At 43.3% G+C, this 16,008-nt stretch overlaps 1 protein-coding gene across 2 annotated transcripts; it reads left to right on the top strand.

Annotated features, from left to right (window-relative positions):
* Positions 1 to 3,874: 3,874 nt before the first annotated feature.
* Positions 3,875 to 15,575, top strand: NPM1 (nucleophosmin 1). Of its 2 annotated transcripts, XM_030459125.1 has the most exons (11): positions 3,884 to 4,023; positions 4,703 to 4,782; positions 6,907 to 7,026; positions 7,798 to 7,891; positions 8,596 to 8,699; positions 9,241 to 9,299; positions 9,803 to 9,857; positions 11,227 to 11,316; positions 11,914 to 12,015; positions 14,189 to 14,263; positions 15,225 to 15,575. In XM_030459125.1, exons 1-11 carry the CDS (start codon positions 3,960 to 3,962, stop codon positions 15,261 to 15,263), a joined length of 882 nt encoding a protein of 293 aa, XP_030314985.1. In that variant the 5' UTR covers positions 3,884 to 3,959; the 3' UTR covers positions 15,264 to 15,575. The 2 variants fall into 2 exon arrangements, with proteins under 2 accessions (XP_030314984.1, XP_030314985.1); XM_030459124.1 differs by lacking the exons at positions 9,241 to 9,299; positions 9,803 to 9,857 and having other exon boundaries at positions 3,875 to 4,023.
* The last annotated feature ends 433 nt before the right edge of the window (positions 15,576 to 16,008 follow it).

Raw genomic sequence — 16,008 nt, 5'->3', positions numbered from 1 at the left:
AACCACTTTTAAAATGCAATTTCCGAAGTTTTGTAAAAGCTTACTAAAAGAGAATTCCATTAAGGGAAGCCGTTTTGACTCCGATTTCTTCCTCAATTCTCCCTGTACAGCTATTTCTAAATCGCTTGGAAGCTTTTTCAGCTATGCTGAGTATTACGCAGAGTAGAGCTGAGCAGAGTAAAATGATCGATAATGTAATGGACTTTTCAGCCTAGTACATGACAGAAATAATACATGTCATGATGTATGACAGCCCTTCTAAAGCCTCATGGAGCCAAGCAAGATGCAGTAAACATATATCTCCTACTTCCTACCCCTGTTTTGCTTCTCAGTGTCTGTCCTTTGTTTCCTCCCACATTTATTTCCTCAGTAATGGAAGACTGTAATTGAATTAAAAGTGACTCTGTAGCACAAGGCTGTGCAGTGACTACACTGCTCTGCGCGAGTTGTGTGCCCAGGGTCTGCTCTGTGAGCAGGTTTGGACCAGTAGCCATGGACCTCTGGTGGTATTACCCCAGCTGTGTGTGCAAAGAGTTGCAGCAAGAGTGTGCAAAGAGTTCATCCACCATTACCATGGAGAATTCACCTTCCTGCTCCAGTTTGCTTGTTATTCAGATGATGCCAAAACTTAATTTAAAATTTGGATACTCCTTCCCATTTTCAAGCCAAATTGAAGCAATATCTTCCCTGCATCTGTAGGTCTCCTCTTGGCTGAGATGTGTGACCAATCTGCCAATGACACCATCCACTATACATGTTGGGTTTCCCTGCCTCTGGATCCCTGTGCAGATCTTTCCTGTGCTGCTCTGCCAAGCTGCCACTCTTCTTATGTGAAAGGCTTCTCTTCAGAAGTAATTTACTTCTTAAAGATAATACCAAAGGAACCAACCCAAAAGTTACAAAATTAAATAAACACTGCTCCTGTTTCCTAGGGCAATTTCAAGTGCAGTGAAAGGGAAGGGTAGCTCGTGGTGCTCAAGTGATTGCTCTGCTCTCCTCTGACTCAGCCTCCATCAGGGTGCGACTTCTGTACACACAGGTGATGCTCAGCTCCCACACCAACCATGCCTGTACTACAGAATGCAAAGGAAAGATTGCTATGTTTTTATCTTTTTGCTTAAATACTCTTGTCAAATGCCACAGGTGCGTTACTTTGTATGTAAGGGGAAGAGCTGGTAGGAAGACGGGAAGAGAAATAGCAAAACCCCAAACCATTAATCTGAACCTGCCTCAGCCTTTCTGAACCAGCTGTAATTAGTGTTGGGTGCTGCAGCGATCCAGCCCAGACACCCTGCAGAGACAGAGCCCTGGATGGTGCTGGTGTGACAGCAAAGTGGAGTGCCAGGCCAGGTGGCCTCCAGAGGTGACTTCAGAAGGCATTATCCTGTGACACGCAAAGCGAGATCTCTCAGCAGCCCAAATCCCCCACCTGCACTACTATTTATTGCTGTACCTTGTCTTCACATACAAGTCAATTTTATTATTATTGTATTTTAGTTAGCCTGTGGCAATCCACTTGACAACACATCAGCAGACGATTGCTTTAATGTTAACAGGATTGTAGAGGGATGTATCCTGGTGCACCCATGGCTCAGGTAACCTCGTGTGTGGGAAACTAATTGTGTCTTGCAAATAGGAGGCTTTAGATTTGAAAATAAGCCGAATGCATATGGACTATGGAACAGTATTTACTGTTTTTCAAAGGGGTGAGCTTTTGAGGGAGCTAGAAAGAAGGTGAATGCCATGTTTTGACAGGTAAGATTTATCTTACTACTGCATCACTTCTTTTTAGTTTCAGTTTGTCTCATTTCCAGCAAAATAATTTGATTTTCTTACTCTATGAATATGAATGCAGGTATTACAAATACAAACTACACATTTCCAATTAATGGCAAGACGTAAACACTCATAGGCTATATACATTTGTTTTTGAAGAGTTGGGGGTTCAGGTAAAGATATCTCAAGATTAGCTAGTTTACAGCACCCAGACACATCTGAACATAAGGACAGCCTGGGACAGTGCCTCAAAGACATCCCAGTGATGGGCTTCTGGTGGTAATGCACACACAGGCACTTCCAGGACTTGTGGCTCAGTACAAAAACCTGATTTTTGATTTTCCCCCGTGCCAGTTCACATGGAGCAGGTCCCACCCGATGTGCCAGCTGAAAGAGGGGGGTGTCCCAAAGTATCTGTTGGTCCCTGGTCCTCAGAGCCCAGTGGTACAGGAGAACAGACTGAGACTGGCAGCTCATCTTCAGAGGTGTGGAGTCAGGAACAGGGGCTGCTTCTATTTTGTTTAATCAGAGCTGACAGGAGCTGTAGAAGAATTTCTTCTACCTTTGAGTGTACCCTCAGTAAATTTGCAGATGACACCAAATGAGGTGGCTGTGTGGATCTGCTGGAGAGTAGGGAAGCCTTATAGCAAGACCCAGACAGGTTGGACCAATGGGTCAAGGTTAACTGTAGGAGATTTAACAAGGCCAAATGCCACGTCCTGCACCTGGGTCATAACAACCCCATGGGGAGCTACAGACCTGGGGAAGTATAGTTAGAGAGCTGTGAGCTGGACGAGGACCTGGTGGTATTGGTTGGCAGTCGACTTAATACGAGTCAGCAGTGTGTGGAGGTGGCCAAGAAGGCCAATGGCATCCTGGCTTGTGTTAGGAACACTGTGGCCATCAGGAACAGGGAGGTGATTATCCCTCTGCACTCAGCTCTGGTGAGTCCTGTGTTCAGTTCTGGGCACCTCACTATAGGAGTGACATGGAGGTGCTGGAGGTCCAGAGAAAGGTGTCCAGAGAAAGGCAACAAAACATGAAGGGCCTGGAGCACAAATCCTGTGAGGAGCTGAGAGAGCTGGGGGTGTTTGGTCTGGAGAAGAGGAGGTGAGAGGGGACCTTATGGCTCTCTTCAACCACCTCGAGGGAGGCTGGGGCGAGGAGGGGAACAGCCTCTGCTCCTGAGTGAACTGTGAAAGGAGCAGAGGGAATGGATGGAAGCTGCACCATCCCTGGAGGCATTTAAAAGGCGTTTGGATCTGGTCCTTAAGGAAATACATGGTTTAGCAGTTAGACTATGGTGTTCGTCAAAGGTTGGACTGGATGAGCTTGGAGGTCTCTTCCAACGTAAACCATTCTGAGATCCTGTGGTGAGCATGTTTCACTGGAGCAGGGACCTTCCTGTACATGGCAGAGCCCCAGTGGATGCCCCACAGCACTCTCAGCCCTCTGTAGCGCTGCTCCTCAGCTCGGGGTCACTCAGGCTGCTGGAGGGGAATGGAGCTGGGATGGGGGGAACAGCTCACCCCACAGGGAGGCCTGTCCTCCACAGAGCTGTCTGTCTGTCAGTCAGTGAGTCAGTCAGTCTGTCTGTCAGTCAGTCCGTCAGTCAGTCCGTGTCAGTCATTGTGTCAGTCAGTGTGTCAGTCTGCCTGTCAGTCAGTCAGTTAGTGTCAGTCAGTCAGTGTCAGTCAGTCAGTCTGTCAGTCAGTCTGTCAGTCACTCGGTGTCAGTCTGTCTGTCAGTCATCCCATCAGTCACCAGAGGATCGCGGCCGGGCGCTGACACCTCTCTGGGCCACCTCCCTCGCGTCCTCTCAGGGTACCCAGCTGCCGGTACCAGCGGTACCAGCCGGGCCCAGGGGTTCCCTCCCCGCGCACCGCCTCCATGCCGCGACGGCCCCGCCCACCCCGCCTCGCGCCCCCTCCCTGCGTGTGCACGCGGCGCCACGAGCAGAGGGGGCGAGGGAGGGGGTGGGTGTTTGCGTGTGCTGGGAGGCGGGGAACGGGACGCGCGTGCGCAGAAGCTATCGCGCGCCGAGGGGGCGTGCCGGCGCGCCGGGTCTCGCGAGAGCACGCGGGGTATAACCGCGGGTGGGCGGGGACAGGGGTTCCTTTGGAGCGCGTCCGCCCGCAGCGCCGTATCCTGTCCCGTGCCGCCCGCCCCAGCAGGCCGAGAAGATGGAGGACAGCGCCATGGACATGGAGAGCATGGGCCCTCTGCGCCCACAGACCTTCCTGTTCGGTAACCGCCTTCCGCCGCTTGCCGGCCCCTCGGCGCTGCTCCGAGCCTTCGGGCCCCGCCTGGCCAGACCGAGCTGTTAGGCGGCCGATGGCGGCGAGGGCCCGCGGGCCCGGTGCCGGCCTGGCTCCGCGCTTCATCTTTGCGGGGCGTTGCGGGGTGGAATGCGGGTGTAGGAGCTCGCCGTGCCCGAGCCTGGTACCGCCGCCCGCGGCTCCCGCCCCACGTGGCGCGCTGCGGGCACGTGGCGGTGGCGCGGCCTGGTCCGGCCACGCGCGCGCTTTTGTTCCGCGCTGCCCGCTCGTTCCCGCCGGAACGGCCGCGCCGAGCACGTGGCGGGGACGGCGCCGGATGGGCCCGGGCCCCCGGACCACATCACCTCCCCCTTCCGGCCTGGGACAGGCCCGGGACTCCCCAGCAGGAGACCCGAGAGGTGGTAAAGCCCCGGGGGGAGGTGAGCGGGAAGGGCTCGGACACAGAATGCGCGGGAAGGGCCCTGGTGGGAGTGGGGCGGCGGCAGTAGGCCGTGGGATGCGCTGGAGTTTCCCCGGCCCACGTGTTCCGGGCCTCGTGGAGGGCTGTCGGTTCTCTGTGCGAGCACCGGGGCTCGAAGCGCCGAGTGGGTGGGGAAGGGCCCGCGCCTTGGTCAAACGGGGCACTGATAATTACATTATTTTTACAGGCTGCGAGCTTAAAGCAGATAAGGAGTATCAGTTCAAAGTAGATGATGAAGAAAATGAGCATCAGCTGTCCTTGAGAACGGCAAGTATTGGTCGGGCTTTGGTTCTTTGTAGGCAGTGGTGTGCAGTGATATGAGAAGTGGGGTTTTTATCATGCACCTTTATTTCCTTAAAATTGTGTCTTAGTGTCTTTTTAATGCAAAACTATATAATAAGTCGTTATTGGGAGTGGGGCATACCATGTCTCTTGAAAATTTTTATGTACTGGGAAAAAAAATACTTTTCAAATAGTGAATCTAAGGGACTCTTTGCTGAGCACAGTTCTCCTGGAAATCAGAGTTTGTACATGGAGGTCTCTTGGTTGTGTCCTATAGCACAGCAGGCAGGACATAAGAGTCAAGGCTTTTGTTCTGGCCTGAGTATGTTAGGCTTGGTTAGTAGAAAGATACCATGCAACAACTACAGGAAAGAAACTGAGGAGTTGTAGCATCTTTCTACTTTATAGTTTCTTTCTGGGTTTGTTTAAATATGAAAGAGACTATGATGATACCTGAGAACAAAAGAACTGTATATTAATGGATTGCTTCTTACAGGAGCCTCGTACAATTATGTTCCCCACACTTACAGTGACACTTAGAATACCTTAACATGGGTGTTACAGTTTTTTGAATCATGTGCCTTCAAGTCTTGAATTTTATGAAATCACAGCCTAGGCTTGACAATTACTAACTTGTTCTTCATTAGAATTTTCTTTTGAGGGCAGAATATAACAGGTTAAGTATGCACAGGAGAGGTTCATGTGGATAGTTACAATGTCTGCCATAGAAGTTACCATTTCTGCTATATAGGTAATACAAGTCACTGAGTTATACTTCAGATCTATGGCTTTCTCCAAAGATTCTGGTTTTGGAAAATTACACATAGTGCATCTTCTGGTGCTGTGCACTCCTCACGGGGGATGAAGCAGGCTGAATGCATACCAGTGCTTCAGTTTTTAGGGTTGTGGGGAAAAAGTTGTAATTCAATAACCTGTTTTTTTAAAGACAAATGATACACCTGAGAAATGAGCTTTGAAATAACACATGTCAAACTGGAAATGTTTAAGAGGCTTGGAAGAACTGACACATAGCAACAAACAGAAATGCCTTGGTGAGCAGGAGGAAGTATTGGAAAATAAAGTATGAAGGCAGCAAATAGCAGGTGATGGATCTGTGCACCTGATAAAAGACCAGAGGTAGAAGAATTGACAGACACGTTAGACAAAAATGAGTCAATCCATATAAAGTGGCAATAAAAAAGGATGGAAGTGAAAAGGGAGAAGGATCTATGCAAGTAGAGGTAGAAACTGGCATTAGGGCTTCAGTAGATGCCTTGCCAATGATAGCTGAGAACACAGAGGCATGGGCACTGCTTCATTACATATTTATTGCCAGTGTGCATTCCTTCAGCGTAGAAGTTAAAGCACACAAGTGGGTGCTTGCCAGGCATGAATTAATTGTAAAGTGAAATTAAGAGTATTGCTTGAACCTGGTGTGACTGGGGGTGGAGGGCATGCTCTGAAATTCCTGTACTGCTGGGCAGTCCCAGCAGCTGGTCCAGTGTTGCTGCTAGACTATTTGAGAGGTGAAAGCAGAGACCAAATTGAACCACTTTTAATTTACAGCAACAAAAGTTTCTGTGAATCCTATTCATGTTTCTTATCCTTCAGTCTGAGCATTGCAGCCTGCCTAAACTCATCCCTTGGAGAAAGGAAATTCTAGTTGCATGCCACTGTCTGAAGTCTACACCCACATCTTCCAGTGAGGCTGAAAAGTTTATTTTTATGAGCATTGGGAGAGGAAATGGGGAACCTTGTTCAGTTGTCTTGGAAATTACTGCATTACTTCAAGGGATACTTGGTTTTCATATCTCCTTAATGTAAGCCTGACTCAAGATGCCAGAGTTCCAGAGAACTGGAATATCAGGCCTATCCTGTGTCTGCCACTCATTTCCCTCCCTGCAGCTATGGCTTTTTAACATTCACAAAGTGCCAGACTTGTGTAAGGAATCCTGGCACTTCAGTTTTGAAATGCTTTGGGATAGCAGCACTCAGTCCATGGTGAAGTTAATGCAGAAAGCATGTGCATAAATGATAGTGTTAAAGAGAGCAGTTGAAAGACCTCAGAATATTAGGGAAAGTTCTCAAAACCTGCACTCTACTTCACAGGTTACTTTAGGGGCTGGTGCCAAAGATGAATTACATGTTGTAGAAGCAGAAGCATTGGACTATGAAGGCAACCCTGTTAAAGTAGTACTGGCATCTCTGAAAATGTCAGTGCAGCCTACGGTAAGTACAGGAACTTGAAAAACTACTGAAAAACAGGTCTTAAGTGAGAAAAAGATGACTTTGGGAAGGTTTTTGTTGGCTGAACTTTAATGAAACTGCATGGTGGTCAGTGATTTCAGACAGTGTCAGTTCTGGCATGTGTAGTAAGTACTAGCAAAATGTGAATTTTTAATTATTTTTTTTCTTGGCCTCTTAGATTTACTCTAGTCATGTGGTCACGATAGACTTCTGAGTGAAATACACAAGTCTTAAAAGAAGTGATAGTAATTATGCATGTCCTCTCAATGTAGCCAAATGTGTTGGCAAGCAGAAGCACTTATAGACAACTGCTTTTTTGAGGCTGGGATGATAAAAACCTGGTTTTCCTGCAAATCCCAAGATCTTAGGAGGTACTGAAGATGACTGCTACCCTTCCTTGATTTAAGGTCATGTTGCTTGTCATTCCTACCATTGGGAATGTAATTTGAATCAGTGCTGCTTGTGGTCTACAACTGGAACTGCACAGTGCTGAGGGCAGGTGGATAATGTTCAAATTAATGTTGCTGCCAAGATCAGAAACAAATGTGGACTGGTCTGATGGTGAAAAGTGTGCTTTAATTACAGTAAGCAACAAAAGTGTAGTGTAAGCCCTCTTGTGGCTCATTTGACCAAACACTTATGGAATTCTCTCAAATTGGAAGTAATTGCATTAGCTTTGGAGTCTACAGATTGGAGGGGTTAAGTTCACTTGGTATTAAATACTTGAATAAATAACAATGCTTTTTCATGTAGGTTTCATTAGGTGGCTTTGAGATCACACCACCTGTGGTCTTGAGGTTGAAATGTGGCTCGGGGCCTGTTTACGTCAGCGGTCAACATCTTGTAGGTATGTGTTGTGTATTGCTGCTTGTCATCCCCAACAGCACTTGGGATGTACCTGGTACGTCAGGCAGTGCTTTCTCTTAACACTCTGAATCCTTAACTCACAGTCCTTAGAGGCAGGAGGTAACTGCAGGACAGAAGAGTTTGAAGGAATGCTTGCATACCTTTCTGCATCTCTGATGTTGTGTGGTTAAGGGGAGTTCACCATTTCACTTGCAATTTGAGTTCTGATTTCTCCCCTTAAAAATGGATATTAGATTCCTGGGATATTAGATTCCTGGGGGGGAAAAGAGGGGAAAAGAGCCCATTAAATTGTTTTGGAGTTTACACTAAAAACTTAGGCAGGACCAGCCTTTTTACTTTGTAGGGTTGCCTTTGAAACTGATCTTTCAGAGATCACTTACAGAAATGGAGAAAATCTTATTGTTGTCTTTCTACGGCTTCTTTTCTGTGGGGAACTTTCCAGGCAGTATATAGATGGTTATTCTCTCATTTTGGATTTCTGTGTAGTATCTGCAGTCAGCTGGAAAAGTTTTTTATTTCAGTGATTAGGTTTCTAGCAGGAAGTTTCCTCGTGCCAGTTCAGCACCTCAGTTAGGCATTGCCTATTGAGCTATGGGTGCTACTCTGCTATTTGTTTCTTAAGAGCAATTTTTATTTTAAATACCATTAAATTGGGTTTTTTACACATTGCCATCACTTCAACAGCATTAGAGGAGGAACCAGAATCAGATGACGAGGAAGATGATGCAAAAATTGTGAATACTTCAGCAAAGAGACCAGCAAGTGGAGGAGGAGCTAAACCACCACAGGTATAAATAATCAACTGGTCTGCAGTATTTTATTTCAGTTTGGTATTAAAGCTGCCTTTAGGACTAAGTTGTTCTATTGTCTGCTGTGCTTTACTTAATATGTAGTCTGTTGATACCTGTGTGGAAGGATAATTTTGTAGTTGGATCTTCACAAGTACTAAGTTACAGAAGTGAAGTTAAACACGGGTATTTTCCAAAGCTTTGCTGGAGGAGGTCTGGTAGGAAAGCTACTTCTATATAGACATTTTGTCCATCACAGTAACTAGGTGTGTGCAGATTCTGGCATAACAGCATAGTGCAACAGTTTAAATGCTGATGAAAGCTCTGCAGTGTGGACAGGAAAGGTTCATAATGCTCAGTTTGTGTGTGTACAGCACAAGGGCGTGCTGTAAATTTTTCTCTGCTTGAGTTGGCAGCTGTAACTTTATTGTAAGCTAAATTGATGGAAAACAGTCTTGTAATTGTACCACAAACTTTTGGATCAAGGTTGCTGTTCATTAAGACAAAGCAGTATTGACACTTTACATACTTTTTTTTAAAGAAAAAAGCGAAATTATCAGAAGATGAGGATGATGATGAAGATGAGGATGAGGATGATGAGTACGTATTCTTGCTCTGATAGCGCATGCTGAAATAATACAGGTTAACTGTTTCAGAATAGAATTATGTGTCATAACAGGATGTTAAATGAGCCAAGCTCTACTTGTGGTGCTTCTCTGCTTTTGTAGCCTAGGAAATCTCTGCGATGCAATCTAAATTAGCGTTACTGAAATTATACTTGATACTGGATTATCAAGTATAGCTTCATGTAGTTCATTAGCTCTTAGTCAATACAGAATTTCTTTATTGGCAGTAGTGAAAGTCCTAAAATAATGTGCCTTCAGTATTTAAAGTATAAGGGAACACACTGAACTGCTGTAGCCCAGTACTAAGTAGATGATTTGGGCTAACATCTTGCCATGTGTTGAAGCAAAGTATAAAGTTAGACTTGCTTCTTTCATGAATAATACATATTATTGGGTGGAGGTTGAAGACTTGATTCCTAATGTGGTGAAAGATGTGAGCATGAATTTAAGTTCTGATGAGTACCTTTCTAATTGTAGTGATGAGGATGACTTAGAGGATGATGAGGAAGAAGTGAAAACACCAATGAAGAAAGTAAGTGGCAGATAATATATTTACACACACATTGTGACCCTCCTCACTGCTGAGGGATTAAACAGCCTGTTTAATGAACTGGGAAGGTAACACCAAATGGACTTCCTATCTGCATCTGAGTTTATTCAGACAGGGGGAGCAAGTGATAACACCTCTTAAGTTACTAATAGGTGTTAAATTAACTGTCCTGATTTGAATTGTCTTAAGGGATTCATACAAAGACCTCTAAAGCAGAAGGGAGGGTAGGGCTGTGTTTGCTGTTGTAGCTGTTCAGATTTGAACTTCTGCTTTTACTGTAATGCAGAAGCTAGTTGAAGCTTCCTCTTCAGTGCAGTGTTCTGTTTGATGATTGGACTAGGTGTCTGTACAAGGGGTGACAGTAATTGGGCAGATGGTCCCTTCAATCAGTGAGTTATTTGGAGTGTGTGAATGGGATACTTTTGATTTGGCTTTGTCTGATTAAGGAAATTGTAATAGGACATTAGAATACATCAGTGTGAAAGTGTATCCAGTCCTTGATTTATTTACAGCAGAGGGGTAGCTGGGTTCCTAAGATTCAACTGCAGTTGTCATCCTGGGATGATTGTGTGTGTGACTGTTGGGCAGCAAACAATCCTCCTCAAACATGTGGGTTGTGGTTTGCCAGTTCAGTTAGTTTTGCATGCTGTGAGATCTTTTTTCAGCAATGAAACATGCAATAAAAGTATCTAAATGTGTGAGCCCTTCGAAAGGGCAGGATTCAGGCAGCCAAGCACTGCAAATTACATCTGTCCCTCAGTGCCATCTGGTGGTAAAATAAGCTAAGACAGCTTAGCTACTGTAGAAGTATAAATTTTTTTTAACTTGGGGTACTTTAGCTTGGATTTGTATATGCATATATGCTGCTTAGAAACAAACATGTTTTACTTCACTGTATGCTGCTCTGTCCTAATGAATTTCTATAGGTGATACCTGAGCTGCACATTTCCTGCCATCTAATGAAACCTAATGTGGCTGAATTGAATGGTTCCCTGATTTATATAGGAATATAAGGACCCAGTTCTTAATTATATACACTGCGTTGCTGACATGTGTCCCAGGTGATACTTGTGTACGACATGCCAAACTAGGTGATGGTTGTGTTGCAAAAAAAAAGTACTGTGTCAGATGAGTGGTGTCCCATGTAGAGTTATAGCATCGTAACAACTTGGTTACGTGTTGTGGTACACCAATAGTTCTTAATTTGAGTTCCTGTAGTATACAGGCTCGTTTCTTTAGTGCAGTGGACCCTGGGCATGTTGCATGAGCAAAGGTCTGAGTATTATGTTAATGAACTTAACATTTACTAGCAGTTTTTCATGACAAAGGAACTTGAATGCTTTCTTTTCAGCCTGTCCGTGAAGCTGCAGGAAAAAATATGCAGAAAGCAAAGCAAAATGGAAAAGACTCTAAGCCCTCCACACCAGCATCTAAATCAAAAGTGGGTGAAGAAAATGAGAAACCTAATGTTAATTCTAGTGTACAAGCTAGTTTTCTTGCTTAATGGTAACTTGAAATAATGCAGATAAGTTTTTGAATTTTCATATAAAGCATGCTGGGGATATTGCATGTGCAAGAAGATGGGTGCCAACTGTTGGCTGCTAATAAAGGATTCTCACTTAGCTGATCCATGGAAGAGCTAAGTTCTCTTGTTCACTTGATTTCTGTTTGTCAAGCTTCCGTATGCAGGTTTTCCTTGCTGAATGTGCTTAAAAATACATGCAAAGAAGGTTGATAATTAGTGTGGGATGGATGGCATCCAAAAAGCACTACAGGTGTGTACTTTTTAAGGCCTTGTCTGGATGCAGTAATGGGGCAAATCTAAACTGAATGCTTGGATTATTTTCAGCTTCATTCTGTTGGGAGTAAGAGCTGTGTAGGCACAGATAAGCTATGCTAACTGTGGTAAATCCAAACTTGAATGTTCTGTATAAATTCACAGGTAGGCTTTAAAAAGGCTTTTTATAGAGAACTTGACCTTGTAGACTAAGCATCTTTATGTATGTGCAAGTTCTTAACAAATGGAATATTTTTTCAGACTCCAGATTCCAAGAAGGATAAATCTCTAACTCCAAAAACACCAAAAGTTCCTCTGTCGTTAGAGGAGATTAAAGCAAAAATGCAAGCGTCTGTAGATAAGGTGAGTTGTGGAGACTTCAGGTTTGTCAGCCTTACTTTCACACTTCCACAGATCAGAAGCTTTCAAGAAATGCTTACGTGTCACTGATTGCCAAGCTGTTAGAGTATGTTGACATTGAAGCTCAGAAATGAAAACTCAGTACAAAAAACAACCCTAGAGCAACAGGCTTGGTGTGATATGTATTCTAAAGTTGCCTCAACTAGTGAGTGCATTTTGTTTTGAGCAACTATAGTAAAACAAAAACAGAGTTCTCATGCTTGGAATTTCTTCCTTTGTACATAAAAAGCAGCATCCAGCTTAGATACTCAGATGTTTGTAAGGTGTTGTAACTTCCAGAAGGGGGAGATAAGTGCTTGTGATAGGCATTACTGAATCAATGAAGACATAAATGTTTATTTACCTTCTGAACTGGAGGTTTGGTATTGATTATCTTTGTCAATGGATGTTTCATTTTTAGAAGGTCATGGCGGTCACTGGGCTTTTGGTTGCTGTCAGCTTTGAATTAATTATTATGACTATTCTCTTTGGCTGCTATTTAAGTATGAAAAGGAAATTACTTGTTGTGTTTTTACACTACAATGTAATAACATTTTTTTCTCCCTCAGGCAAGATGGGAAACCAGTATGCTAGCTGGTGGTGCAGTTCAGTAAACATCTGTACTGCAGAGTCAAGTGTCTGACATCTAGGCTAGATGAGTCCTGGTTTTACTGCACTAGCTCAGCAGTGCACTTAGAGATTCTATGCTGGTTTATGGCTGAAGCAGATAGTTCTTTGGAGACAAAAATACACTGCTGTGAACAATTCTGGATTTTTCAGGTTTTTTTTTGAGATGATAACCTTTTTGCCCCTTACATGGGCAACCAAGTCACCTAAAAAACTGGGATTTTCTTCTGCTAAGAATCTTCATGTTCTAAGGCAGTTTTGTCACAGGAATGCAAAATAAGACAAAGTGGTTCAGTATAGGGCAGTTGCAGAGTGAGCAATGTCAGTTAGTGATCAGGATGGACAAGGGTATCCCTAAACTGTGAATGTGGCATGGTGATGGATGGTCTCATTTTGTTGGGTCAAACTAACCTCTTGGATCTAGTGGATGCTTGGGTGGTTTCTTTCATGACTCAGAGGAGCTGTGGTTCATGTTGTTTCTGCAGTGTAAGCAGTAGCTGAGCTGCTTACAGCACACAGATGTCCCTATGGAAGGACACATGCAGACCAGGTAACTGTCAAGTGGCTTCTGTTGCTGGAGAGTTTTTACTGGGGAATTATGTATAAGCACATAAGTAGAAGCAAGAGCAGTTTTATTTGTTAGATGGTGCTAGATCATACCTTGGCTTGTGTGTCAACAGCCTGCAGGTTAGAAGCTTAAAATTATTGAATTATTAGAGTGGAACTCTGCTGTAATATGTAGTAAGTAGACATAAAGTAAGTTCAAGCAATCTAACAGGAAAGCATCAGTACAATCCAAGCTTTTTGACTGTAATATTGCAGTTTCAGGTATTCCTAGTGTAGCATTGTTTTCTTTAACATTGCTGAGTAGCAGCTAAGTGTACTATCACAGTTGGTTAGATGTATTCCAACTGATGGACCTGAAAAATCAAAAGATGCTACTGATGGGGCAGTAGCATGTGAAAGTAAATGGGTGTCTCTTAAACACTTTTTTGCCTTGAGAAAGATGAAAACATGAAAAACTTTGCCTGAATTGCTGAATCTGTTCTGAACATTTGAGTCTGTACAAAGACATTCAGAGATTAAAGCACATGTGTCTAGAACAGTTCTTCTAATTTATAGAACTAATGTATTATAATGAGCCTGAAAGGGTAGGTGTGAGATTAGCCTTTGATGGATAATAATGTCTCAAGGTGCCTGCTGTAGTAAGAATCCATAAATAAGGAATTGGTTCTGGTTTAGCTGAATAGCATATGATCTTGGCCACAGTCTAGGTTCTCTGAGGTTTAAAATGCTTGTTATGACATGAGCGCGAGTTAAGATGTTTGTACAGCCATTTTGGTGTGTAGACCATGTTCCTATGAGAAATACCTGGGTGCTGTAGAGAAGCAAACTTTGTCAAATGGTTTAAAAGCAGTTGAAAGTATTTCAAAGGGTTGAAGCTTCTTAAGTTATTACTGGGATTATAAATGACTTTTATGTACAATAAAGCTTGCTTTTTTCAAAATAGGGTGCTACCCTTCCTAAGCTGGAACCCAAATTTGCCAACTATGTTAAGAATTGCTTCAGAACAGAGGACCAGAAGGTAACTGAATTTATTGGAACTTTGAAGTCCAAAAACTTTTATATCCTGACTTAGGGATTCTTTTCCACTTCTTAATCTTTACAAGCTCTGGACTGTTTCAAAGGGTTACAAACCACAAACAATACTTCAAATTAAATGGGCACAGTTTTAAGGGTTTAGTTGGTTAAGATGGGAAAGCTAATATTTTATTACATTTTTCTAGCTTTTATATGGTTGGTAAATTATCTCTTGCTTATTGAACCCACAGAATTTTCCTTTTGGCATCACATTAGCTAAGGAAATGAGCTGTGGTTTTCCTTGCTGCTGAAGTTGGCCACCTAGGCCAGTCTGCTGTTCAGCCTTTTGTTGGGGTGGGTGTCTGGGAGGGGAGACTGTTTTGTGATTGAGATTATGGCTTGCTTGCTACATTTTCTCCCAAAGTCAACTGAAATCTTGTAAGAGGGCAAGCCAAAAGGTGGTGTCAGGAAGCAAGTTACTGAATTAGTTTTTACTCAACATACACAGGCTGAAAATGTCTTAGATTTTCCCCATCAAAATTCCTCTGAGTTAAAACTTTCTTCAAGTGACAGAATTCTTTATGCTTTCCTGCTTCCTTCAGTGGTTCAGAGTAAACTTGTCTGATAGACAAATTGATAGTTGTTGAATGAATGTTTAAAAGCAATTTGCCTCAGGTACTGGAGTTGGTCTGACATTAGCCAGGGTAGGCAGAGTTCAGCCAATATTTGCCTGGCTGGTCCACACCCATCCTCTCTTTTACTTTCACTAAATTCTTACTATGGTGGCTTTGAATTAAGTCTTCTAGCAGCAGGACCTAGCATCTTGCTTTTGACTTGATTTTCTTTGAAAGGAGGGCGGGTTTGTGTAATTTGATGTCAATATTTGGAGGAGTAAATGGAGATAGTAAACTGAAAATAATTAGAAAATTAGATTTCGATTTCTAACTTTCTGTGTACGCTTGCAGGTCATTCAAGCTCTCTGGCAGTGGAGACAGACTCTGTAAGAAAAGAAAACAGTTTAAACATTTCATTGAAATCTGCAGTCTTATTTCTGTAACTATTATTTGGCTGTCCTTTTTCAAATGCTGAAAGAGCTTTCCTTACCATGTCTGATAAATGTCATCCAGATTACCTTGCCAAGAATGTGTTGTCCAAAATGCCTGTTTAGTTTTTAAAGACAGGACTCCACCCTCAGCTTCATTTTAACTATGTATGGAATGTTTTGATAAGGCATGGTGGTGGTCAGAAAAATGGAAATGGTGGGGAGACTAAATGTACGTGGAAAAAAAAATAAAATTTAGTATTTTAATAAAGTACTATCGTTTCTTTTTTTTTTATGGGTTGGGGTTAGTCTGCATACTGAGCCTGGAAGATAACAGGGCTTTAAATTTCTCTTAGGAACTACTGCTAAGTATTTTAGCTACTTCTCTTTATCAAGTATGCATGAGATAATCTCATTTATGTTGTCAACTTTAAAAACAACTTTACTTTAACCTCCATGAGCCTTACAGCTGTGGAGCAGATGACTGGTGAGAGACTTAAATGGCAACTTTATTCTTGTCTGGAAGTGACCACTAATTGTATAATTGCTTAAAACAGCCTTTCCTGCATCTTGGATTTCTGACCCACTTCATTGCTCTCTGGTTTATGGTTTCTCTCTGAAAATGGAGTTTGTAGGGCTCATGACTCCACTTGTAAAATGTAATACTTTTTATTTCAGTATTGCTGTTCCTCTGAGGGGCTGCAGCC

The sequence above is a fragment of the Calypte anna genome, chromosome 13, assembly GCF_003957555.1.
Source record: "Calypte anna isolate BGI_N300 chromosome 13, bCalAnn1_v1.p, whole genome shotgun sequence".
Taxonomy (NCBI): domain Eukaryota; kingdom Metazoa; phylum Chordata; class Aves; order Apodiformes; family Trochilidae; genus Calypte; species Calypte anna.
The sequence above is the reverse complement of the archived record's forward strand: the minus strand, read 5'-3'. Positions and strand labels throughout refer to the sequence as shown.

Excerpts from the sequence above, each read along its gene's own strand:
- NPM1 (XM_030459125.1), top strand. The coding sequence starts at position 3,960 with ATGGAGGACAGCGCCATGGACATGGAGAGCATGGGCCCTCTGCGCCCA. Across the intron at positions 4,783-6,906 it reads ATCAGCTGTCCTTGAGAACG|GTTACTTTAGGGGCTGGTGC; the intron begins GCAAGTATTGGT and ends TCTACTTCACAG. Across the intron at positions 11,317-11,913 it reads CACCAGCATCTAAATCAAAA|ACTCCAGATTCCAAGAAGGA; the intron begins GTGGGTGAAGAA and ends ATATTTTTTCAG.